General features: G+C 44.0%; 1 protein-coding gene across 1 annotated transcript in view; it reads right to left on the reverse strand.

The window, feature by feature from the left end:
- The window catches only part of CACNB4 (calcium voltage-gated channel auxiliary subunit beta 4), a 255,237-nt gene extending 231,996 nt beyond the window's left edge, over positions 1 to 23,241 (reverse strand). Inside the window, exons 1-2 of the mRNA XM_007183074.3 lie at positions 23,121 to 23,241; positions 22,811 to 22,894 (exon numbers count right to left, since the gene is read on the reverse strand). Coding sequence (XP_007183136.2) covers positions 22,811 to 22,894; positions 23,121 to 23,129 — 93 coding nt within the window. The 5' untranslated portion in view covers positions 23,130 to 23,241. The remainder of the gene's footprint in view (positions 1 to 22,810; positions 22,895 to 23,120) is intronic.
- Between the last annotated feature and the right edge of the window lie 4,312 nt (positions 23,242 to 27,553).

The raw sequence follows: 27,553 nt of genomic DNA on the forward strand, positions 1-27,553 counted from the left end.
ATTGATTAAAAGGAAATCCATTCTCCATTGCCAGCTATGTTCTTCAAGGGGGGGGGGCTCTCAGAACTTGGGGCATCCCCTTCAATAAGAAACGTGGTCCTCTAGCACTAAAATCTCTCACTCTGACAAGCAACTCAAAGGACTAGTGTACTGGGGCCGTGTCCCTGGCTCCAGGGTGAAGGGCAGGGATCTAGGACCAGAAGAGGCACGGCTTTATACAGTAGAGCATGGGGACGGGTGGGATAGGAGTCTATGCTAGATCTGGGAATCTGCCACCAAAGCTAGTGTCCAAATAGAGTCCAGGGCTGGGAGCCAGGTGAAGAGCCCCAGGGAAGCCCATGTGGAGGGGACTGAGTTCAGAATAAGGCAGGTAGGCAGGCAGAGGACAAGAGAAAACAAAGCCATGTGGCTATCACTCCAGGAGCTGGAGGCCATGAGTATCAACTAGCAGGCCGAGCAACAGAAGTGAGGATCCTGGAGTAAGTGCCAGAAACTAGCTTCCCAAGGCGGAGAGGGGTGGGGGAGGGACGGACTGGGAGTTTGGGGTGGTCAGCAGATGCAAACTACTATATATAGAATGGATAAACAACAAGGTCCTACTGCATAGCACAGGGAACTATATCCAGTGTTCTGTAATAAATCATAATGGAAAAGAATATGAAAAAGAATGTATACATATGTATAACTGAATCATTTTCTGTACAACAGAAACTAACACAACATTGTAAATCAACTATATGTCAATAAAATAAATTTTAAAAAAAGAAAGTAACTAGCTTGTTCCCCAAACCTTCAGAGCCACCAACTCTACCATCATCAGCTCCACCACAACTATCATCACAGGCCCCATCCTCACCATCACCATCGCCATCGCCATTACCAACATCACCCCCACCCCCATTAGCACCTCCATCACCATCACCACCACCACCACTACCGTCACCTCCACCTCCACCCAACCCTTCCCATCAGCACCATCACCATCCTACAATCATCACCATCACACTACCAACCACCTTCACCACCACCACCCTCACCCTCACTCCCAACACCACCATTACCACTAATATCACCACAACCACCGTAACTACCACCAGCCACGTCGCCAATATGACCATCATCCCTTTAGGATGTCCCCTTCACAAGCACAGAGGAGCTGGCAGAGGCTTTGAAATGTCAACCTTCCCCACCAGTCCCTGAAAGTGGAAGGTGGCAGTACTGGTACAAACGATGGCCACTACCCAGCTTACAAAGCAGAACAGCTACAGTAGGTGTGGTTTAATCATTTTCATCCAGGATGATTAAAGTTACTTAAGAAACTTAAGAAAGAGCTGATGTAGAGGGACACTCTGACCCTCCTCTCTGTCTCCCTGAAGGCAGGAAATAAGTCTCCCCTGTGAAAGGTGCCCACCTGCATCTGGAGGTAGAAGGACACCCCTGTCGCCAGAGATGGGGAACTCAGGGCCAAGAAGCCTATATAAACGAACCTTGTTATTTCTTTAACACCACAAGGCTGCTGTTTAGATTCTTCACTAATGAAGCACCCAAAGCCCAACTTTCTTTGTTCTGTCAATTCCCCACAAATTTATAGTTTCTTTGTCTAAAAAGTATAAAAGCTGCCTGTTTCAGCCACTTCTTAGGTCCTGTATCTATGAGACCTCCAGAACACACAAATTAAAATTTGTTTCTTTTTCTCCCATTAAAAAAAAAATAATAAAAATAATAATAATAATTTTCATCCAGGATAGACATATATTAGCTCACTTCTCAAAATTCTCACAAACTCGAGGAGGCAGGCATGGCTACCCCTATTTTACGAGTGAGGAAAATGAACCTCGGGGACAGTAGTACTTGCCCAAGGTCACACAAGTAAAAAGCGATGGAGCCTGACCTCACACTCCAGCCCACCTGCTTCCGCAGCTGGTTCGATGAACAGCTCTGCTGTGTCGCCTCTCTAAAGAAAATTAAGACACAGCCACGTCCTCGAGGGGCTCACTGGCAGTGGGAGAGGCCCGTAAACATATTTCAAAACAATGTGAGAAGTGTTTCGACTGTACTAAGGGAAGAAGAAACTAATTCTGCCCGGGAGGGGGCGGGGGGTGGTTAGAGAAGACTTTACAGAGGATGTGACATTTATGCAATCAGGAAGAAAAGGAGTAGGAGTTCACCAGAAAAAGCAGTGGAGGGGAGTGCATTCCAGGTGGAGCGCCAGCAGATGTGAAGGACACACGCTGTGCTGCCTTCGCTCCCGCTGGCTCTGCTGACGTTCCCACATTTGACCTCTGGTCTGACTGAGGGCCTCGCCTCAGGTCTGGTCAAACTGCCAGCTTGTCTCTCTACACCCACCGAGCCTTACACACAGACACCTGTCTCAGCCTTTCCTAACTCTGGCTCAAAATCCAGAGTCCAACACATCCTGTTGCCTCCCAAGGAAGTCTGGGACGAAAGGATCTGGTCTGCAGGAACTCAGGCATCCAATAGCGGGCACCGGACCAAGGCATCAGCCACAAGGAGATTAAGAGCTGAGGTCCAGTGCTAGTCAGTTGGGACTGACCAAGGGGCTTCTTTAGATGCCCTCTATTCAGGCAGACACTGTCCCGAAGCAAATCCAGGATGGAGCATCCAAATGAAACAAGCAAGTAAAGCGATTGCTAACCTGCACGTCACCAAATTGCAGCTAACATCCCTGATACCAAGCCATGCAATTCAGTGCTTGGGATATACATTTTGTCATGAGGCTTTTTTGGAAAGTAGATTAGGAAGGAAATTTCTCAAAGCTAGGTATGCCATGGTAGGGGCCAAGGTGGCATGTGACCACAACTGCTTTTTTTCCAAGCAAAAAACACTGCAGCTCTGTCTTTGGGCTTGAAACCACGGGTCCACAAACATCCAATTGTGTGTTTTTGAGTAAATTCCAAACTACTTTCTGAGAAGACCTTTGGCCCCTGGACCACCTCTAAGCCTTCTTTTTCAGGAACATGTTCTTCTTACAGACCTCAGTTCTTGAGGTCTGTAAGATAGACATCAAGTCTATCTTTGGCACCATTTCTCCCTTAACTGACAACAAAGACTCAGTCCTACCCAGATTCTTGCCCAGCTACTGAACCTCAAAATCACTGTCATTCTATTCACTCACCAGTCAGTGTTTATTAAACACTTATTATGTGCCAGATGCCTCTTCTGTTCATGGGAATGTGCAATGACAAGGATATGCCAGTTCCCTGCCTTTCTGAAGCTTACATTCCAGTGAGGATTGATAGGAACAAATAAGGAAAAAGAAAACGACATTAAAAAGGTGATTTCTGATCGTGACGGAAAGTGACAGCAAGAAAGCATGGAAGGAGGGGTGAGGGGGGCTGCCTCAGACAGGCATCCAGAGGAGGTCTCTCTAAGAAAGTGATGTTTGAGCTGAGATGAGAAGAATGAGAAGGAGCCAGCCGTGTAAAAGAGCTGAGGAAGGAGCACTCCAGGGCAAGAGAGCAGAAGTGCAAAGGCCCAGAGACAGGATTAATCCTGGCTTATTCAAAGTACACAAAGCAGGCCAGGGATGGGGGAGGGGGTGGGAGGGCAGAGTAGCAAGCAGGAGAGTTGAAGATGAAATAAGGAGAGTTTGTCAGGAGTCAGATTATTACAGAGCCTTGCAGACCACAATAAGGAATTCAGATTATATTTTAACACAACTGGAATCCACTGGAGGGCTTAAAACCGGGGAATGACATGTTCTGATTTCCTTTTTAAAAAGATAACTCCGGAAGTTGTGTGGAGAATGGATCTGGTGGTGAAAGGAAGCAGGGAGATTCAGTAGACCAGACGAGATGATGCTGGCTCAAACTAGGAACTAGGGTGGTGGCAGGAGAGATGCAGAGAGAAGCGGATGGACTTGAGAGGACTTCTGAGATAGAAGTGACTGGAAGAATATTTTGGGAGGATGGTCTACAGCATATGCATCAGTTCATCTACACCAGTGATTTTTATGGATCCTCTTAGATGTCACTAGAACTGCTGCAGAGAGCATGAGGAGTATAATGGGAGAGTGGTCCAGATATAGGCCACCCCATCAATCAAAGCATCTCCAAATATGTTGATTGCCAAGAACGACATCAGCAATTTCATTTGGAAAAAGGGTTTTTATGGTAAAGCCAAACTTGGAAAGCCACTATTGTGATAAGGCAGAGTCTGTCTAACTGGCCCCAATATCCTTTCTCTCTATCCTTCCAGAAATAGAGCTGTCGCAATTTTTAGCCTTCACATGGCTACTCAGCTAAAGATCACATTTCTCAGCCTCCTTTGAAGCTAGACGCGGCCTCACAACAAAGTTCAGGCCAATGGGCTGTGAGCAGAAGAAATATGTTTAACTTCTACGTCATTCCCTTGAAAATGAAGCTACTTAATCTCTTCATTTTGAGCTGCCTAGGACATGGTGACAATGGTAGCAGCCACGTTAGACCCAAAGATGAAATCTACATGCTGAGAATGGCAGAGCCGACCCACCAGCCTGGGTGCTCGGACCACTGATCTCTTAGAATAGAGCCCTCTACCCACTCTGAACTGCCCACCAACCTCTGGACTCTTAAGTGACAAACAAATACATACGATACCTTTTGACTACAGTGTTGCAGCAGTTTAGCTACACCCAGGCAGAGCTTCAACAGCCAGAATATGATCCACCATGTGTCTCATTCCCTCTTCTGCAGGAAACAGAAACGTTCCAGATAGTGGCTGCTCCACTGGAGTGAGAACAACAGTGAACAAACTCTCAGCTAACCCAGGAGATAGATGGAGGGTGAGTGTGGAATAAGCCTTTGCTGTTGTAGTTGTTGTTTGAGGAAAGTTTTATTACTGCAGCATCACCTAACCTATCCTGACTAATACATTCTGGTTGAAAATAGCTGCTTTAAAACCTTACCTGGGGAGGGCTCACGCCAAGGAGTACTTTCCAGAACTTCTGCTGCCAGTGTCCTTGTCCCTGCAGTGAGCCACAGCTGCCCCCCGCCTCTGCAGGAGACCCTCCAATACTAGCAGCCTGGTTCTGACTCACGCATTTCATTTCATTTGGAAGAACTAGGCATCTGTGATCATGACTGTAGCTGAATGTTTTGGCTTTCCAACTACAAATCACAGCCATTGGAGAGAGTATCATCAGCCAAAAGAGGAGTGACTTGCATATATACATTTTTGCTACCTCCAATTTCATGATCACCGTGTGGCTGACAGGGTCTTGGTGCCCCGGCCGAGTGTCAGGTCTGAGTGTCTGAGGTGGGAGAGCCGAGTTCAGGACATTGGACCACCAGAGACCTCCCAGCCCCACGTAATATCAATCGGTGAGAGCTCTCCCAGAGATCTCTGTCTCAATGCTAAGACACAGCTCCACCCAATGGCCAGCAAGCTCCAGTGTTCGATGTCCCATGCCAAACAATTAGCAAGACAGGAACACAACCCCACCCATTAGCAGAGAGGCTGCCTAAAATCATACTAAGTTCACTGACACCCCAAAACACACCACCGGACGCAGCCCTACCCACCAGAAAGACAAGATCCAGCCCCACCTATCAGAACACAGGCACCAGACCCCTCCACCAGGAAGCCTACACAAGCCACTGAACCAACCTTACCCACTGGGGGCAGACACCAAAAACAATGGGAACTATGAACCTGCAGCCTGTGAAAAGGAGACCCCAAACACAGTAAGTTAAGCAAAATGGGAAGACAGAGAAACACACAGCAGATGAAAGAGCAAGGTAAAAACCCACCAGACCAAACAAATGAAGAGGAAATAGGCAGTCTACCCGAAAAGAATTCAGAGTAATGATAGTAAAGATGATCCAAAATCTTGGAAATAGAATGGAGAAAATACAAGAAATGTTTAACAAGGACCTAGAAGAACTAAAGAGCAAACAAACAAAGATGAACAACACAATAAATGAAATTTAAAATTCTCTAGAAGGAATCAATAGCAGAATAACTGAGGCAGAAGAACGGATAAGTGACCAGGAAGATAAAATAGTGGAAATAACTACCACAGAGCAGAATAAAGAAGAAAGAATGAAGAGAATTGAGGACAGTCTCAGAGACCTCTGGAACAACATTAAATACACCAACATTCAAATTATAGGGGTCCCAGAAGAAGAAGAGAAAAAGAAAGGGTCTGAGACAATATTTGAAGAGATTATAGTTGAAAACTTCCCTAACATGAGAAAGGAAATAGTCAATCAAGTCCAGGAAGTGCAGAGAGTCCCATACAGGATAAATCAAAGGGGAAACATGCCAAGACACATATTAATCAAACTATCAAAAATTAAATACAAAAAAAATTATTAAAAGCAGCAAGGGAAAGGCAACAAATAACATATAAGGGAATCCCGATAAGGTTAACAGCTGATCTTTCAGCAGAAACTCTGCAAGCCAGAAGGGTGTGGCAGGACATATTTAAAGGGATGAAAGGGAAAAAACTACAACCAAGATTACTCTACCCAGCAAGGATCTCATCCAGATTTGATGGAGAAATTAAAACCTTTACAGACAAGCAAAAGTTAAGAGAATTCAGCACCACCAAACCAGCTTTACAACAAATGCTAAAGGAATTTCTCTAGGCAGGAAACACAAGAGAAGAAAAAGACCTACAAAAACAAACCCAAAACAATTAAGAAAATGGTAATAGGAACATACATTATCGATAATTACCTTAAATGTAAATGGATTGGGCTTCCCTGGTGGCGCAGTGGTTGAGAATCTGCCTGCTAATGCAGGGGACACGGGTTCGAGCCCTGGTCTGGGAAGATCCCACATGCTGCAGAGCAAATAGGCCCCTGAGCCACAACTACTGAGCCTGCGCGTCTGGAGCCTGTGCTCCGCAGCAAGAGAGGCCGCGATAGTGAGAGGCCCGTGCACCACGATGAAGAGTGGGCCCCGCTCGCCACAACTAGAGAAAGCCCTCGCACAGAAACGAAGACCCAACACAGCCAAAAATAAATAAATAAATAAATAAAATTAAAAAAAAAGAAAGATGTAAACTTTAAAAAAAAATTTTAAAATTAAAAAATTAAAAAAAATTAAAAATAAAAATAAAAAATGTAAATGGATTAAATGCTCCAACCAACAGACATAGACTGGCTGAATGGATACAAAAACAAGACCCATATATATGCTGTCTACAAGAGACCCACTTCAGACCTAGGGACACATACAGACTGAAAGTGAGGGGATGGAAAAAGATATTCCATGCAAATGGAAATGAAAGGATTTGATTGCATTGAATCTGTAGATTGCTTTGGGTAGTATAGTCAGACACTATAAAACTCTTAGAGGAAAACATGGGCAGAACACTCTATGACATAAATCACAGCAAGATCCTTTTTAACCCACCTCCTAGAGAAATGGAAATAAAAACAAAAATAAACAAATGGGACCTAATGAAACTTAAAAGCTTTTGCACAGCAAAGGAAACCATAAACAAGATGAAAAGGCAACCCTCAGAATGGGAGAAAATACTTGCAAACAAAGCAACTGACAAAGGATTAATCTCCAAAATATACAAGCAGCTCATGCAGCTCAATATCAAAAAAACAAACAACTTAATCCAAAAATGGGCAGAAGCTCTAAATAGACATTTGTCCAAACAAGATATACAGATGGCCAACAAACACATGAAAGGATGCTCAACATCACTAATCATTAGAGAAATGCAAATCAAAACTACAATAAGGTATCACCTCACACCAGTCAGAATGGCCATCATCAAAAACATCTACAAACAATAAATGCTGGAGAGGGTGTGGAGAAAAGGGAATCCTCTTGCACTGTTGGTGGGAATGTAAACTGATACAACCACTATGGAGAATAGTATGGAGGTTCCTTAGAAAACTAAAAATAGAACTACCATATGACCCAGCAATCCCACTACTGGGCATATACCCTGAGAAAACCATAATTCAAAAAGAGTCATGAACCACAATGTTCACTGCAGCACTATTTACAATAGCCAGGACATGGAAGCAACCTAAGTGTCCATCGACAGATGAATGGATAAAGAAGATGTGGCACATATCTACAATGGAATATTACTCAGCCATAAAAAGAAACAAAATTGAGTTATTTGTAGTGAGGTGGATGGACCTAGAGTCTGTCATATAGAGTAAAATAAGTCAGAAAGAGAAAAATAAATACCATATGCTAACACATATGTATGGAATCTAAAAAAAAAAAAAGTGGTTCTGATGAACCTAGGGGCAGGACAGGAATAAAGACACAGACGTGGAGAATGGACTTGAGGACAGGGCGGGGGAAAGGTAAGCTGGGACTACGTGAGAGAGTGGCATTGACATATATACACTACCAAATGTAAAGTAGATAGCTAGTGTGAAGCAGCTGCATCGCATGGGGAGATCAGCTCGGTGCTTTGTGACCACCAAGAGGGTTGGGAGGGAGGCGCAAAAGGGAGGGGATATGGGGATATATGTATACATATAGCTGATTAACTTTGTCATAGAGCAGAAACTAACACGACATTGTGAAGCAATTATACTCCAATAAAGATGTTAAAAAAAAAAAAAAAACCTTACCTGGATTACATGAGTCCAGAAAAGCACATCCACCATGTGAAGTGATTTGAAAAATACTGATGATGCCTGAGTTCTACATCCAGAAATCCTGATTTAATGAGGCTGGAGTGCAGCCTGGCATGGGGATTTTTATATACTTCCCTGGTGATTCTAACATGCAGCCAAGGTTGAGAATTACAGACATCTGTGAATGATATAGCAGCGGCTCCCAGATAATTGCTTTTATTGAACTATACTCCAGCACGATGAGGGACATTATCTGTATAGTAAATGATGTTAGTAAAAAAACAACTCCAGAATAATGATAAGGTGTCACATCAGGGTTTAATTTACTATCTTACACACTCTCAACTCTATGAGAAACTTCTCTCTCGTCTCAGAGCGGGAGGTATTTGTGCTTCTCCTAAACCACAAGTGTACTTTTACCCTTGGACATCCTAAATCCTGTAAATGACCTTGCTTTCCTCTCTGGGAAGGTCCTAGAAAGTTCAGAGTCAAACTGGAGGCCCCCAACTAACAAGTGACTCGGATTTTCCTGGCGCACCATCTTAGCCTTATTTTCGCCTTAGTTCATTTTCTTCAGTTGTGATATCATACAAGCTAACTTAAGTCGTTTCCAGAACAAGCCAGGATGTAAACATATTTTTTAAATAATAAATAAGGAGCATGTGCCACTGACTGGAAGAGGAATGAGAAGGAAAACAATCAAGCGCACCAGCTTACCCTGGCAACTTGAACACACGAAGTTCTATAAAAATATCCACCAAAGTCTACTTATTAAATAGTTAATGTCACTTAAAAACAGAAATTCCTGCCTCATTTATTGGAATATGGGGAGCCATGCTGAACTACAAATGCTAAATATCCTGCCCCTATGAAACTAGGGATACGCAGGAAGGTCAGTACTGAAAGCTCCTAATGCAGTGTTTTCAAATGATAAGAATCAATCTTGTGGTTCCACTCACCTTCAGCAAAGTTTCCATGTGGCAACTTTTGTTATTCTTTATTATAGATTTGAGCCCCATTAGCTACTGCTCTTCCTGGTGGCTGTAATCATCATAATAGCAGGAGCTACACTACTTCTCAGCTGACTTCCTCTTAATAGCTTCCAGGATGCACATCTGAGAACCATCTCACCACATTTCACAAATATCTCATTCTTGACAACCCACTCTATTCTTTGCAGATCCTTTCAGGCTGTATGCACATGCCTGAAAGAGTTATAAATTCCAGCTCTATCCAAAATTATCTTTCCTCTTGTAAACCTTTCCGCATCATCTCTTTGCTACATTCTACAAAGAATGCCTTCATCTAATACTTTCAACAATATTTGATATTGAATGACCCTATGTTTTATGAGTTCATCTCAGCGGCTAAGTGTCACTGGACTTCCTCAAAAACTACAGAATATAGTGTCTTCTACCAAGATGTATGAACTGACCACACACATCTGTAGACACAGACGTGAAGCTCTATAATACTAGAGACTGAAGGAACCTCAGAGGTCATCTAGTCCACACCACTCAAACCCCCATTTTGCAGACAGGAAAACAGAGGCCCTTGAGAAATATTAATTCAGGTAGCCACTTCTGTATTAATACTTGGGTGGTGTCCCATAAATTCATTGTTTAGTCAGTTATTTGAAATTTGGTACATATTTTCTCATTAAGAAACAATGTTACAACAGAACGTTAGACTCCCTACAAAATTATAATTAGGATGGGTGGTGATGATGATAATACAACAGTGAGAATGTACTTAACATCACTGAACTGTACACTGAAAAATGGTTACGATGGTCAATTTTATGTTATATGTATTTAACACAATTTTTAAAAAATTCTTATTTAACCCATGAAGTGGATGAAACATAATACAAGAAGGAAGAGAAGGAAGGAACCCCACCATCTTGCCTGGGTCCACCTGAGGGTCCTTCCTTGAGTAAACGTCTGATTAATTGCTTCTGCAACATCCATTTTCCCCTCCGTCTACCCCTAGCTCCCAAATTCCCTTAGGGAACTGGTCCTCCCCATTCTCAGCCTTAGTGGGGCTGACCCCAATCTCATCTCCGGGAGTGGCCAACCACTGGCTTCAGGCAGTCCCGTGGCCACAGTACTGGTTCACGAGCCATTTCAGGCCAATAAGATTCAAGAAGTATATGTGTGTGTATGTGTGTGTGTATATTGTGTTGTTTCAGAGGGAGGGTGGTACCTCTGAAAACAAACAAACAAAACCTTCTTTTCTTTTTTGCTGGAGCTACCATAAGAGAGCTAGCTCTTCCTCTGAACAGGGGAGTGGGTGAATGGGAGACCCTGAGCCACTGTGGCCACTGCTGCCACCATGACAAATGCCAAACCGAGGCCTGAGCCAGCACACAGAACTGAGCACAGAAGAGCATGCAGTACTGGAAGAACTGCAGAGAAAGGGAACAGAAGCCCTGATGAAGTCATGAACTGGAACAAGCCATACCTGAAGCTAGCCAGACGTACTCCTGAACTTTTCACTAGCATAAGCCAGTAATTCTCTACTTTGCCTTAGCCAATTGCATTGAGTTTATTTGCAACTGAAAGATTCCCAACAGATACAGTTCCAGAACAAAGTTTGAAATAAACAAAGTGTGTTCCTCATTCACTTCCCTTTCTGAAACCATCTCCCACCAGCCACTGTTTTTCTCTCCAGGCACCCAGTGCCCTCCTTCTGTCCCAAGGTCTCCATTCTGATATCCAACCCAGGCCTGCACTAACTCCCAAAGTGCTTCAGGCCCCAATATTACCTTCCTCTTTCCTCTTATTTTTTCTATTCGCACCCTCATTCAAATTCATAAAACAAAAATAAAGAAAAAATACATAAATTACTATTAGTATATTATCAATGAGACTAATAGAGGATTCAAAGTTTGGCTCTGGCTACATCAGACTGTACAGGTCAACATGTACGCATGGGTGGGAGAGTCGCTGTTCGAAGCAAGTTTTGTGTACAGTCCTGGGGCAGAGGCAGAATGACGTCTGTTTCCTAGTGTAACCCTACAGTGAGATGCGGGCTGAAAGCACAGAAGCTGGCTTTACAAGGGGACATGTGAGATGCAGGGCACAGCAAGTGCCACTCGAGGGCCCAGGGTTCAGAGTGTGACCCAGAGTTGAGGAAGTCTGGAACACAACTTGTCCAGAGAGGCTGAAGAGTATAGTGCTGTCTGTCACCTTGGAGATTTTGCCTGAGAAGCAGCATCTTAGTAAGAAGGAAGCAGTGTCCTCACAGATGAAGCAGAGCAACTGCAGCGGGAATAACCTCCTTCAAAGGCTTGTGGCAGCCGAGCTCAACGAGGGACAGAGTTGTGATCACCCCCTTGACTCAGAGACAATGGGCAGGCTATTAGGAGACAAGGCGTTGCAGTCCTCTGTCTACAGCTAGGAGAGGTGAACAAGCAAAATGGACATTATCAGTGTCTCTACATCAAGACTTCCTTTCCAAGCTGCTCCTCCTTCCTCTTGCGCCACGTGATTAGTTAGTGACAATGGCCACATAGACCCACAGGCTGGTGGGGCACGGGGTCCTTCAGGTTACACAAAGGAGAATTTAATAGGGAACGGTCAAAACAGAATGTCAGGGAGTGCCAGAGAAGGAGACCTGGAGCCGTATCACAGAACTTCATGGAGGAGAAGGTTCTAGAAGGGTTTAACAGATGGAAAGATCAAGTGAAAATGGTGAGACCTTCTTCAAGGAGAAAGGAATGGCACGACTGAGGGGGTGAGGGAAGAGAGCAGGGGTTGAGTCTGCATCTGGGCAGGTGTGCTTGTAGCAGGGGCGGGTCAGGGGGGAAAGTAAGGGAAAGTAAGGGGAGAACACAGGTGTGAAAGGACAAAGAGACCCAGGGAGACTGGGGTCTTTGTTGGGAGCCGTCCGCCTTGTTGAGGTGGGCTTGGGGACAAGAGTGAAATGAGCTTACCTGCAGGCAGTAAGTCAAACCACGATCACAGATGAATGACGAGAGCCCCTTAAGACTCCCCGGAACGTTCACAGTTTTAAAATAGGCTGCTCGTTAACCCAAATCATCTAGAAACTGTTCGGATTTCAGACAGTGGAGGAAGAAGAAAACAGGTGTTCTGGGGCAGGGCCCCAATCTACTCCCATCCACCTCTCCACACCCAGCCTGGGGGTTGGCTGGGCATGCACAGTACCTCCTGGTTCTGCCCAACTGCAGTCCCCACGGCACCGTGGCCGGTTTCCTGCTGCTGTTGTTGTGGCTTCAAACAAGGTCACAGCTGTGTTTGGGGGCCTGGACAATGGCGGACATTTTTAGTGTATTTTGAAGTAGGATATATTTAAGTTTTGCCTGGTCTGCACTTTTTAAATAACCTGCCACACTCATTTTTTAAATGACAGCAGGACTTCCCTGGTGGCGCAGTGGTTAAGAATCTGCCTGCCGATGCAGGGGACACGGGTTCAAGCCCTCGTCCGGGAAGATCCCACATGCCGCAGAGCAACTAAGCCCGTGCGCCACAACTACTGAAGCCCTCACGCCTAGAGCCCGTGCTCCCCAACAAGAGAAGCCTCCGCGATGAGAAGCCCATGCACCGCAATGAGGAGCAGCCCTTGCTCGCTGCAACTAGAGAAAACCTGCACAAAGCAATGAAGACCCAACGCAGCCAATAAATAAATAAATAAAATAAATTTATAAAAAAATAAAGTAAAATGAAATAAAAATGACACCAGCGAATGGACTTAATGTCACTGAATTATGCATTTAAAAAACACCAGTATCCTTCCTTTTTTAAAAATTAACACTTCTTACGCTTCCCATGTAACAGAACTATTAAACGAAATACTTGCAAATATGAAATTTGCATTTTACCAGGTGAGTTTAAAGCCTGAGCATCTCTACTAATGTATAAGAAACAGTAATAATAATACCCATGGTACACATTATTCTTACAATGTAGATTTGACAGTTTTTTAAAAGATACTATTTTGTTTAATTTTCATTTTACATGATCAAAAGAAATATTCACAGTAAAGTAACTGAATAAGACACCCAAATGAAAAACTGAGCCTTCCCTAATCAGAAGGTCTTCCTACAACAACCAAAGGAATAATAAAAAAAAAATCCCCCAAAAGAAATCACCCCTCAAGCTTTCTGAAATTAGCAGAGAATGTTTGCAGCTGACCTATTTCTCTCCCACACGACTATGTTGATAATTGACTTTTGTCCCCCAGGGAAGTGCTCAAATATAATTGAGCAGCACCTGCCACATAGAAAGTACAGTTTTATACACCCAATAATTCTCATAAATATTGTACTTAGCTTGGGACTCAAGCACTCTGCTTTCTCCTTAATTGTATCTCTCAAGGAAGAAATATAATTACCAAAGCTGAGTTATTACAAACATCTAGATAAAATAAAAGAACTAATTTGAATTGTAAGTACCCAAGACATTTCTATCACTAAAAATTATTGAAAATGATGGCATTGATCACTTTTCTTTAATCCTGACATTTTTCTTTAATCCTGTCGATCTCATCCTATTTCATAAATCCCTTCTATAGATGAGTCACTCAGTTTTGTTCAGTCTTGATGACAAGGAGGTCAAGGGCAGGTATTTGATTTCCATGCAGGTCAAATAGTTTTACCCCTCCCCCCCAAATTCAGCTTTATGACCTGACACTGCAATTCCAAAATAAATACAAATACGATCCACCCAATTCAACACCATGACTTGAAGTGCTGTCTGGATCTAGGCTTAAGAAAAGTCTCTTTCCACAGGCAGGCCAACATTTGCATTTAGACCAGGGGCTACGACTGGAAACCTTCAGACTGGTGTAGAGAATATGCTAATGAAATAATCCAAAACCAGTCACAAAAGATCACATATTATTGTATGATTCCAGTTACATGAATGTAATTTTGGAATGAAATGTCCAGAACAGGCAAATCTATAGACACACAGAGTAGATCAGTGGTTGCCTAGGGCTGGGGGTGGGGAGGAGGTCGGGGAATGACAGCTAATGGTTACAAGGTTTTTTTTGGGGGTGATGAAAATGTTTGAAAATTAGATTATGGTGATAACAGAATACAGCCTCTGAAATCCTGAAAGAATGACTTCCTCATTTCTGTTCCACTCACACACACAAAGAGGCCAAATAAGAAAGCTGTGACCATAAAGCACTCCAACATTAACAGTGAGGATTTTATCTACTTGTTTGATTTGGAAACGTAATCAGCCTTTGAGCTGTTACCCTAGCACTAGGCCACTGAAGAAGGAAGTGGGCCAGGACGATAAATTCATCTACATGAGTTATTATGCATTTCCATTACCGTTGGTCTTTCCTGCATCAAAAAAGAAATTGAAAAAAAAAATGTCCTAAGGAGTTAAAAAATAATATCATAACATTCAGACACAGTGAGCACTACAAAAGTTTACCATTTCTAGTGATTCTAACAACCTGAAAAAAATGCAGATTCTTTTCAAGTTTGTTTACAAAATATTTCCTCTCAAAACAAAGACTTCTGCTCCAGCAATTTAAATTGCAGCCCTGGAGAAAGATACCTCCACCAACAGAAAAGAACATAAAATGAGAAATAAAATAGGCACACTTTGTCATCCAATGATTACAGTGAAAATGATCAGAAAGATTCAGCAGATGTCCCTCAAGTTTTATGGCCCCATCTAACTTATACTTTCAGTACATAAAGCACAATGCTGAATGTCATCCTTTCGGATTCAAGTAATTACCTCTGCTCTGTTTATGGGTGTAATAAGAAAGGATATAGCAAAGAAAGTAGGAAAGTTTAGAGAGGGGCATGTTTTTCTAGTTAAAATGAAAACCATCTTCAAGGAATTTCAAATCACTATCTATATTCAAGCCAGGTGTTGGTAATTCATCAGCCTTCTCGCTTTCTGAAGGGCGGGCTACCGAAGCACACAGCTTGTCATTATTGTTACTTGAAAGCAATAAAACTATTCCCTTAAAATTGAATCTGTAATTAAGCCTCTTCATTAGTTCAGGCTTCTAGTTCTCACCCTACCCCCCTCCCTGACCCCGTGCACATGGTTGAATCCATGTAAAATGCCTGACGTGTCGCTCTGTAGTCAAGTTCATAACTTACACTCTTCTAGAACAAAGAGTGCGTGTTCTACCTCTACGTTTTCCTGGCTCAGGGAGAATGAGGACATGTAACTGTGTGAAGGCAGGACCCTACTGGCTGCTTAAATCAGAATGGGGTTTTATTGGGGTTCTTTACAGATAACAGCCTAGCTCTTCTTGAAACTTATCAATTTGATGGGTTCTAATCTGGAGAGGTATTATCAAGAGAATGTGTGATTGGGGACGGTAAGGAAGTGCTCTGCACAGCCCACAGGGGAAATACTGGTGCAACGCCCTGGACTCAAAGGAAGTGAACACCATCCAGGGGCTCTGCCTATACCGGGCAGGGGCTCAGATGGTCCTTCTCTCTCTCTCTCTCTCTCTCTCTCTCTCTCTCTCTCTCTCACACACACACACACACACACACACACACACACACACACTCTGGCTGAAAAGGGCGAGCAAGCAGAGAGGGTGGCGCTGTTCTAGGAAGCACTCCTCTCCGAAGCACTACAGAGGCCAAACATGGAATGCGGCCTGCACGCTCCACTCCCCACGAGTCTGTGGACATTTCCTGGGGCCTTCAGTGAATCTGAGTGAGGTGCAAACCCACTCACCCTGGTTAGGGCTTATGCTTTCTTCTGAATCTGAGCTGCAGAAATGAGGCCAAGGAAGGACCAGACTCAGAGGACAATGATGAGTTTGGACAACGCCACAACCTCAGCCAGAAAAGATGGGTTAGAACTCGACCTGCTGGGCCCAGCTAACCCCACTGAGTTAGTAGGCTCATCCAGAGCGAAGAGACTCATTTCTACAACTAGCTACAAACTGTAGTTTGCAGACAAAACTACATTCTCTTCAGCTCTGCCCTTGCTTTTTCCCTTGATGAAGAAACAGTCCCTGCTGCTTGATAACAGCATTGTCTGGGGCAGCACGTGGAATAATTACAGGGAGAGGGCCACAGCAAAGCCAAGGTCATTTTCAGCTTCATTTTCACGCGGCGTCCTATAATTTTCTAGAAGGATTAAAATTTGAATCAGAATTTATGTAAGCTTCAATAACATCTTATCAACCTAAACTGAAGGATAAATAGTTCTTTATTCTATAAAAAATGAGATTTCGGGAACTCTGCACGCCAAGAACAGAAACTCGGAGAAAAGCAAAAACGACTGCTGAACTGGTTAGCTGCCTAGTAATTAGATTTCTCAATCAGAAAGAAGCTTCATAAATTCAGTTCCATTTATTCAAGCCCAAGAGCCAGAACGAAGCAGTTTGCCACAGAGGCAGAGTTCTTTTTTGCTCTATCAGATCTCAATTTGGAAAGATGCATTCCGGATAGAATTCACAAAGGAAATAGGTGTAAACTTTTCCTTAAAGTTCACTGTCACTGGATTATATCATTTAGCAAGGACAGTCGACTTACAGAGCAAGTAAAAGCTTCCAATTTTGCTGATGAAAATGATTCATTATTATCTTCCAGGCAGCTAAAATATAATAATAGTTGTGCCAGTCCTGGCCTGTTTTCCTCAGATTCATCCTCTCCTTTTTCTGCTCTGCTTTCTGTCTCAGGGGGCCCATGGCCCGCAGGTTGTTTCCCAGACTCCCATGTCAGCTGGTGTCCAGGTCAGACAGTGGAAGCAAGGCAGGGGTGGGGAGCACAAGAAATGAGAAGCCAGAGTACTTCTCCCCATTTTCTCCACCTCAAGTGTCTTCTCTGGCAGAGGCTGCATCTCCTCTGTGTCTCTTGCTCCTACAAACAGTACCCCACTGGTTCCAGCACCTACCAGGTGGATTTGGCCCCTGGGTTCTAGTAACAGTCTCCTCCCCTTGTCCTTGTACCTAGAGGTGAGAGCAGCTTCCTGCTGTTGCTAACCTCTAGGTTTAGCTTTTAAGCCCTCCCCTCACCTGTTTAATCATGTCTCTATAATTCAAGTCCCTCAGCTGTAAAAACTCAAGTAGTTTCATCTTCTGGTTAGACTGGCCAATACAATCACTAGTACGTTAGTAAGTAAACAAACAAACAAACCTCCATGAACCATGAACCATGCAAACAAAAATTCCATCCCATGATAAAACTGGGGAAAAACTACAGATTCTTCAGTGGTTGCTTTGCTCTTCACAGTAACCATACAAACTAGGAATATTTCTAGGCTCTAAGAGGAGTAAGTCCTTTCATGTGTCCACATCTATGTGTGTTTGTGTGCCTGTCTTGATTATTCAGGGATGAAGTGTGTTGTGGTGGAAAAACTGTAGAATCTGAGTGGGGGTCTCCTGTCTCTGTTCTGCCACTATCTATTGATGTGACCTTGGTAAGGGCTTTATGTCCTTGGGTCTGTGTTTCATTCATCTGAAAATGGGGAATCAAAGTACTTTCCCTCCACAGTCTCTTCCGGTTCTATAATTCTGTGATTCTAAGCTTATGGATAAATTTTGCATATATGCATGACTCCAAGTGTATGATTATTCTTAGAGCTATGCACAAAGCATATACCTTCTGTTGATGAATCTGCATTTCATCAGAGAAATGTGTCTATAACCAGTGTTCAAATTAGAACCCAAAGAATATTTTTGCCAACCTGTTTTATTATAGTATCAACTTAGTATCTGAATGTGCTTTAGATCTCTACGTACAGTGTGGGTTCATTGAATTATTGTAATGATCATCTGATCAGCATAATCTAAAAAAAAACAGAAGGAACCTTGCTTTAAGGTAGATGGTTCCAAAGATGGCTGCAACAATATCTTCCATTCTATGTGCTCCTTTGTAAGGTGACCTTGACACACCCCATCAAAAGATAGAGTCTATTTCCCCTCCCTTTGAAACTGGACTACCCCTTTGATTTGTTTTGACTTAGAGATTGCAACAGAAGTGATGTCATATAGCTTTTGATACCAGGTCTTATAAAGTCTGCAGCTTCAGCCTTTGCTTCTTGGGATGGTCCTGCTTGGTACCTAGCCACCATGTTGGGAGGAAGCTCAAGCAACCATGCTGAGAGGCCCAGGTAGAGGAAAAGTGAGCCCTCTGCCCAAATCTTACTTGAGTTCTCAGCCAGCAGCCAGCACCAACCACCAACCACACGCGTGAGGCTGTCTTAGACATTTCAGCCTTCCCAGTACCCAGGTAACCTCACACAAAGAAGAACTGTGTCTGCTCAGTACACAGACATTTTTTAAAATGTTGTTGCTTTAAGTCACTAAATTTGGGGGAGGTTTGTTAGGAGGCAATTTCTCCAGATTAAACAAAGAGTTTAATATTGGAGCAGAACCTCATGTCTAAAATATATCAAGCTAGTCCTCCATTCATCCACTCCTTCATTCAATCAAATGAGTATTTACTGAACATCTACTATGCTAAGTGCTGAGGACAAAAAGGAGACCAAATACAGACATGTCCCTGCCCTAGTGGAACTTGTTATCTGGATAGGGAGACAGACATTAACAAAAAAATCTAATTACATGTTAAATAATGCAATGTTAAATAAATAGTGATGGTACTATTGAGAACTGGCACAATGCACTCTGGGATGAGGTACAGGGTTAAGGAACCAACCTGAACAGGGAGGTTAGAAAAAGAAGTGAAGACTAAACTTAGGTCTCAAGGAAGATTAAAAAATCAACTAGGCAGAAGGGAGAGCAAGAGCCCTCCACACAGACAACTCAGCATGTGCAAAGGGCCTATGGCAGGAGGGAGGGTGGTGTGTTCAAGATCTGTGTCCAGAGCTTAGAGATCATGGCTTAAGATGAGGCTGGAAGCTGGTAGGAGCCAGGCCTTGTAAGACTCTGCAGTTCTCATAAAGGCAGACTTAACAAGGAGAGGTCAACAAACTGACCTCACTCTGATCAGATTTTCCTTCGAACCCCAGTGGGGAGAAAAGTGGGAGTAACCCCAGTGAGAATAACCTGTAGCATTCTACCACACAAACTGTATGCACAGTGCCACCCATGGGTATTTCATATACTTAGCACACATGGGCATTCTGCAGACACCCTAATTCCTTGCTCCATTTCACCGTATTATTTGTATACATCTATGTCTCCATAACTAGATCATAAAATCCTTTGGGTACAGAAGCTGTGTCTCATTCCTCTTTTCATTCCTATTCCACAATATCTAGTGCAGTGCTAGGCACATAGCAAATATTTAATGTGTTTCCTAAAAATTTTAAACATGAATAAACAATCCATTCATAAATAGCCTGTCGAAAGTAATCTCCTGAGAGAAAATTCTACAGCCTTACTTGGAAAGCCATTCCAATGATATCAACACTCTTCGGAAAGTCTTGCTGTAAAAGCATCATTCCTTTCTAATTGTAGCCAATTCTTGAGTTTCATCCTCAGTGAAGACTGACAACAGCCCATCACATTTCCAAAGAACGTCTCTGTGTACTTTTTTTTTTTTTTGGCTGCACCGCACAGCATATGGGATCAGAGTTCCCCAACCAAGGATCAACCTGAGACCCCTGAAGGGGAGGCACAGAGTCTTAACCACTGGACCGCCAGGGAAGTCCCATCTTTGTGTACATTTTGAAGATCATTACTGGGTCACCTCTAGCTCTCTCTCCTTTCAGTGGCAAAATACTTAATCTTCTCACTTTTCCTCAAAGAAATAATTTAGCTGCTCCCTGGATTCATTCCAAAACCTCCATCCCTCCTAAATTGTGGAGGGCAGCAATCTAGGAGACCAGGAAACAAGGTCAAAGATGCCAGAGGGACTTTGTGAGCAGTCCTCAGGGGAGAGGCAGGCTCTCTGTCTCAGTCTGTTCATTTTCAGGCCAACTCACATGTGTACATGTGTGCACACATATTCATCTGTGCATACACACACATGAACACTGAAATTTTTTTACCAGCTCAGAGAATAAACACTGTTCTATTTGATGAGTTTGCCAGCTGTCCTCTGTTCTTTACCACCAGCCCAGATTTACCCATCTGATTCAACACATCCTTTTTTTTTTTTTTTTTTAGTAAGTGAAATCTTCCCCCTCCCATCTCTGTAAATGATATAGCAGAGAAATGAGCAGCACTGTTTTTATTGGTATCCTCACTATCTTCTTCATGTGCAAAGGCATCACACAGATTGTGAAATACATCAAGAATTTGAAAACAATAAACCACTGGTCACTCTACAAATAATGAGTCTGTAGTAACATAAACAGTTGTGCTTTTTAAAAAAATACTTTTTTGACATTTGGGTGAAAACTGTTCAATTTAATTTCAAAATACACTGTTAAAGTTACATTTGGAATCATTTTTCATCTCTTGTCAAATAAATAAAAATCCCTCAGTTATTTTATTGTAGCCATTATCGAAGTCTACATTATGCCATTTAAACAAGATCATATATAGGATGCTTACCGAACTGTAAGTGCTCACAAAAATTATGTATTATTTTTGTGCAGAAAAATTAGTTAAGATTGTGTATATAATACAATCACAGCTAGCTTCTGAATTTAAATTAGGCCATCTTATTACACCAACAAATCCTAGCCTATTTTCAGAAAGACTTATGAAATATATTTGTTCCAAAAATCTGCAATGGTTTAAATTACTCTCAAAATTATTTAGCATGAATACTTTTTAAATTTTTAAGCCAACACATACCAGCACACTTAACAAGAACTTATACATGCATTATCTCACTTATTCATTTAAACTGAGGAAAGAATAAGAATATTACAAAGGATATTGATGGCTCTGTGCTTGGAAGAATAAAACATTAGTGAAGTGATGGTGTAGCTGAACTCAAAAGTTTTAGTCAAACAGCTCATGGAATACACTGCTGTATAATTAGTATTTCTAAGAATTTGCAATAATAAAACACTACCAAAAATAGGCACCTACAAAATAACATAAACAAGATTTCAGTCACCTAACTCAATTTTTGTAAAAGATGAAGAATGTTTTTGCTTTATTAAATACGTAAATAATCTAAGCACTGCAAAAAGGATAGAATACACTTTCGAATGAATTCAGAATCCAAAATATATTTATTTTTTAAATGTACATGCTTAGTACTCACTCAATTAAAGAGTAGTAGGAATAATTTGTTTCTGCAGAAAATGCATGCCTATGTAATCAATATTATGTAAATATGCTCTATGGACTTTTTAGGAGAGGTCTGAGTCCAATTCTAAGTCTAATACCCAATTCGTCATGGATAATCTGTTTAAATTGATGACGATCACTACAGAAACACACTGCAGCTGCCATCATAGGTTTAAAACACATTACACAATGATCTGAGTGACCCAGAGGGAAAAAAATTTCCCAAGGTCACTCCAGCAGCCCACAGCGGAGCCTTGGGATAAAAACGTCTTGGTGCGATGACCAAAGTCCTCCCAGGGTACCCCGAACTAACACACCTCGACAGTTTCTGTTCCAAAGAGAGATCAAGGTGATTCCCTTTTGCATGATCTCTCTAGCACCCAGCAGCTATGTAAGGGTGGTTTCTTTGCAGCAAATTAAGGAGCAATTTCCTGTGTCAAGGTAAAAGGCACCTCAGCATTCAGCGGAACCGGCGATTTTTAGCACGGTCAACACGCACTAGAACCACGCAGAAGAAAACAACCCCTAAGAAAACAAACACTAAGTGTAGCACCGCCGAGATCCCAGAAACTGAGGGCCGGCCTTCGCTTATTTCGATTTAAACCAGATCCGGCTGTCTTTCCCTAACTGAGCAAACCAAATAGGTCCCAAAGCGAGACCAAACTTTCTGTTCCAAGTGTCTTTCATTTGACCAGAGCTCCGAGATGACAAAGGAGAGTATTCAAAATACGGCAAAATAGAAGAGCCCTCTCTCAGCCGAATCACAGCAGTTGTCCGGCCCCAGAGGCTCTGATCGCTCAAAGTCAAGTCACACGACTTTAAGACGCTTCCTCACGCATCGAAGGTGCAAAAAGAAATGGCTTCCAGTCTTAAATTCAACGTCCCTGACCTAAACTAGGTCCCCACCGGCTTGTGTCCACACCCACAAACTAACTTCCCAGGACCCGAAGACTTGGGAACCCGGGGCAGAGAGTGAAGGACCAGCCGGAGCTCCCGCCCGCGGCCGCAAAGCGACGCGCGGAGACGTTACCAGCCGCTCCCGCACGTGGGGGCCGCGCTCGGCTTCCTGACCCCGCGCCGCGCGCTCGGCTTCCTGCCCAACCTGCTCCCCTGCGCCCGCCTCCTACCTGTCTGAGGATGAAGCTGGTCGAAGTGGTGCTGCCATCGGATCTTTTCAACCTGCTCCTCCGGGTCGTGGTGCCTCGGGCCACCTGGACTCGACACACGGAGCCAGAAAGAACCCGGTGAGGACGGCAGTGTGGAGCCGGGCGACCACCCCTGGCTAGAGTCAGCCTCCGGACACCAGATCCCCGGGGTCCCCCAGAGCCCGCACCCAGGTCTCCTCCGCGGTCCCCAGATACAGCCTCCACCCCACCCACCCACTCAAGCCTCGACGGCTGAAAAGGTGCCCGAGAAGAGCAGCCCGCGAGCACCCACCACATCCATTAACAAAGACTCTCAGGGTGCGGGGTCCGAGTCGCCGGCATGGGCTGGGGAAGGCTGCGGGCTCCGGAGCGGGAGCGCAGAGACCCGGACGAGGTGAGAAGGAGGAGGACGAGAAGGAGGAGAAAGAGGAGGGGCGGAGGAGGAAGGGACGCGAGGGGAGGGGTGAGGGAGCGGGGCCTCAGACTCCCAGGACTGGGGGCCAGGCGCGCCGGGCGCGAAGGCGGGGCGCTCTAGGGCAGGCGAGGAGGGGGGAGGAGGGGGAGGAGGGGGCGGTACCTGCGAGGTGGGGGAGCGCGGCCCGTTCGCCGTCCCGTTCTTGGCGTAGGAGGACATGGTTCACAGCCGCATGGCCGGCCCGTGCGCGGTGGGCGGAGGGCGGCGAGGCCCCGGGACGCTCGGAAGCGGGAGGCAGGGGAGGGCGGCAGGACTTCCCCACCCGCTCCCGGGACCGCGCCGGCTCCCGGGCTCCCTGCCCGCCCTTCTGAGAGCGCAACACCTTAAAGCGACCGAGACGCTTCCCCCGCGCCCGCAGCCGGGTCCCGGGCAGCGGCCCCCGCAGGCGGAGGTCCTGCGGAGGGGGCTTCTCGGAATCTCGCCTACCGGAGCGGATCGGGAGAAGCGCTCTCCCACCTAGCGAGCGCCTTACATCAGAGCTTTCCAGAGGAGAAAGGGAGGGGGGGAATCTGGGATGGGGGTGGGAGGATTAAAATAGTCTGCACAGTTTAGAATGAGACAAAGGTGGCACGGTTCATGAATCAGGACTTTGGGAGGGACGCTGGTGCAGTGTGGCAGGGAGTGGGAAGAGCCGACCGGGTGTGTGTGTGTGTGTGTGCGTGTGTGTGTGTGTGTTTGCTACACTGGAATGTTAAAAGGGCAAGAGTCGAACCTTTCTTCCGCGACTTCACTCACCTGCCCACGGTGGTAAGGCATGGGGTTTTGTGGTTTGGTTTTTGTCGGTGTTTTTGTATTGTTCTGTGAACTCTAGCTTCAGAACCCCAAGCCATACACATCCAGGCAGCCGCGGGAGACTATGACAGCCTGAGTCTGACGGGGATGCAGCCCCGCAGGAGACCAGCATACCCTAAGGAGTTTTGAAGGTCATGTTAGACCTGCTAAAAAGCAAGAGTTGGCCACGTGCCTCCCACTTCTACGCGGACATCTGTTTTCAAGGGAGGAAACTCATCTTTGAAATCATACACAATCTTTGCCGTTGTTGCAACCCTTGGTTTCCTCCTGCAAAAACATACTAGAGATTAATTTGAGATCAAATTAAAAGCGAATTGTGGAGAAGAGGGATTTGAAGTAACAAGAAGAGGGAAGAAAAACATATGCGAATTCAAAAATAAAGAGACCCCGTTTAATTACAGTAACTGAAAGAAAAATCCATCTATAAAATTTGCATAGTATCTCAAACTGCTAAATCAGCCCATGTCACTTTGGGTTCTAGTATTTTTTTTAGGGAAACTGCCATGTTTGTTTTAACAATTGGTTGGCCTTATTGAGGTCCTGATTATGTTTTACCATCCACCGGACACTTTCCTTCCATTCCCACCCCCTTCACTTAATCCAGACCTTCAATTTTTTGTAACAGCCTAATAACTAGTCTCCTTGCCTCCGGGCTCCCTGCTGGACACACACACACACACACACACACACACACACACACACTCCATTCTATCTACACACTACAGGCAAAGCCATTTTCCTAAAATCTCTTTGCCCAACCCACTCTTCTCTAAAAAGCACTCATTGCTCTCAGCAGCCCACAAGACAGGGTCCAAACTCCATGGTCCAACAATCAAGCCCCTGCTTTTCTGGTCACCACCTCATTTCTCCAACTTGATCTCTAAACAGACTTTCCAGCAAGCAGACAGGTCTACTCATTATTACTCAGACATACCAAATACAATCCCACTTCAGCACCTCTGCCTTGGAATGTGTCCTTCCCCCAACCCACACTGGGCTGAATCCTACCCTTCTTCCCAGCCTGGCTCGGCATACTCTCCCTCCACAGAAATCTCCCCTGACCATTCCAGGTCTGGGTAGTTTCTTGTGCCCCTGAAAAACTGGAGCATTTATTCTCTGGGCACTTAGTGCAGGCTGCCTTGGTTTACTTCTTCACTTTTTGTGAAAATCTAATTTCTAAAATAGATTTTTAGCTTTTTATCTTCCACTCTTATACCTCACATAGATATTTCGTAAAGTGTTTGGGTAATGGTACGTATGCCAATGCAGAACTCCTGTTTTAGTTACCGTCAGCTCAATCCATTTTTAGTTCTCAGCCATTTTCCTAGTTGATATTTAATCAATACTTACAGAATGAATTACTATGTGGGCACTGGGATTTGAGTTTTCTGGTTTTCCACTGCCCACAGTCTTACTACTTTGAGTTATCAAAAAAGAATCTACAGCAGCATGACAGTGAGGAGTTCTCTGTACCTACCTTACAGCAGAAATAGTGAAAATAGTTTCTAAAAAATTCTTTAATCTCTGGAAATGGTCCTGAGGGTATGCAGCCAATGAAGAAACATTTATTCAAGAAAATTTACTAAAACTCAGTAAGAAAAGTGAGCCTGTGGTATTTGAACTAAGACCTGCTTCCCCCTCCACCACCACCTCCATCCAGTTCAGCAAGCGGGAAACTTACTGTACACTGGTACAGCTGAGAACACAGGGCTTCCTCTCCCCTCAGCTCCCAGATGGAGGGCTATTTTCCTGAGAGGGACAGGTCATGGGGCATTTATCATCTTGCAGCAGCCACCTGTTGCTGAGACTAAGTTCCCATCAAATATAGCAGAGAGGTGGGGGCTCCCTTCTTTAGCCCAGCCCCCACTTGTGGGATGGGGGCTCTACCTTGGACACAGTGCCACTGAGAATACTGGGGCCCTGATTGCTCATGGAGAGACAAGCCAGGAGACTGGCCTACTGCCCCTCCCTACCAAGCACTCAGCTCCTAAAGTGAGGGTGTCACTCAGATAGGTACACCATTGTCCCCGCCCCCAGAACCAGAGCTGAAAGAATGAAGTTGGACCCCTACCTCACACCACGTACAAAAATTAACTCAAAATGGACCAAAGACCTAAATGAGAAAGTTTTACATTTTTTTACATAAAAATGTAAAACTATTAGAAGAAAGCATAGGGGTAAATCTTCATGACCTTGGATTTGGCAATGGATTCTTAGATATGACACCAAGAGCACAAGCAACAAAAGAAAAGTAAACTGGGCTTCAAAATTTAAAATGTTTGAACTTCAAAGGGCAATATCAAGAAAGTGAAAAGACAACAGGATGGGAGAAAATATTTGCAAATCATATTCAATATATGTAATAAGGGACTTGTATCTAAAATATATATATATACACACACACATATATATTACAACTCAGTAATAAAAAGACAAATAACCCAATTTTGAAATAGGTGAAGAATCTAAATAGACATTTCTCCAAAGAAGATATACAAATGGCCAATAAGCACATGAAAAGATGCTTGACATTTTTAGTCTTCAGGGGAATGCAAATCAAAACCATGAGGACATCTCCCTGGCAGTCCAGTGGTTAAGACTCCAATGTTCCGGGACTTCATGGTGGCGCAGTGGTTAAGAATCCGCCTACCAATGCAGGGGACACGGGTTCGAGCCCTGGTCCGGGAAGATCCCACATGCCACGGAGCAACTAAGCCTGTGTGCCACAACTACTGAGCCTGAGCTCTAGAGCCTGCGAACCACAACTACTGAAGCCTGTGTGCCTAGAGCCCGTGCTCTGCAACAAGAGAAGCCACTGCAATGAGAAGCCCACGCACCACAAGGAAGAGCAGCCCCTGCTTGCCGCAACCAGAGAAAGCCCGCGTGCAGCAAAGAAGACCCAACACAGCCAAAAACTAATTAATTAATTTTAAAAAAAAGACTCTGATGTTCCACTGAAGGGGACACGGGTTCGATTCCTGGCCGGGGAACTAAGATCCCGCATGCTCCATGGTGCAGCCAAAGAAAAAAAAAAACATACCAAGAGATACCACTTTACATGCACTAGATAATTATAATGAAAACATAAGATAAGTGTTGGCAAGGACATAGAGAAATTGGAAATATAATACACTACTGGTGGGAATGTAAAATGGTGCACCTCCTTTGAAAAACAGTCTGGCAACTACTCGAGTGGTTAAACATAAGGTTACCAAATGACCCAGCAATTCCACTCCTGAGTATATACCCAAGATAAACAAAAGTATATGTCCACACAAAAACTTGTACAAGAATGCTCATAGCAGCATTATTCATAATAGCCAAAAAGTGGAAACAACCCAAATGTCCACCAACTGATGAACGGATAAACAAACTGTGGTATCTCTATACAATGGAATATTATTTGGCAATAAAAAGGAATTAAGTATTGATACAAGCTACAATATGGATGAGCCTTG

The sequence above is a fragment of the Balaenoptera acutorostrata genome, chromosome 8 (assembly GCF_949987535.1).
Source record: "Balaenoptera acutorostrata chromosome 8, mBalAcu1.1, whole genome shotgun sequence".
Taxonomy (NCBI): domain Eukaryota; kingdom Metazoa; phylum Chordata; class Mammalia; order Artiodactyla; family Balaenopteridae; genus Balaenoptera; species Balaenoptera acutorostrata.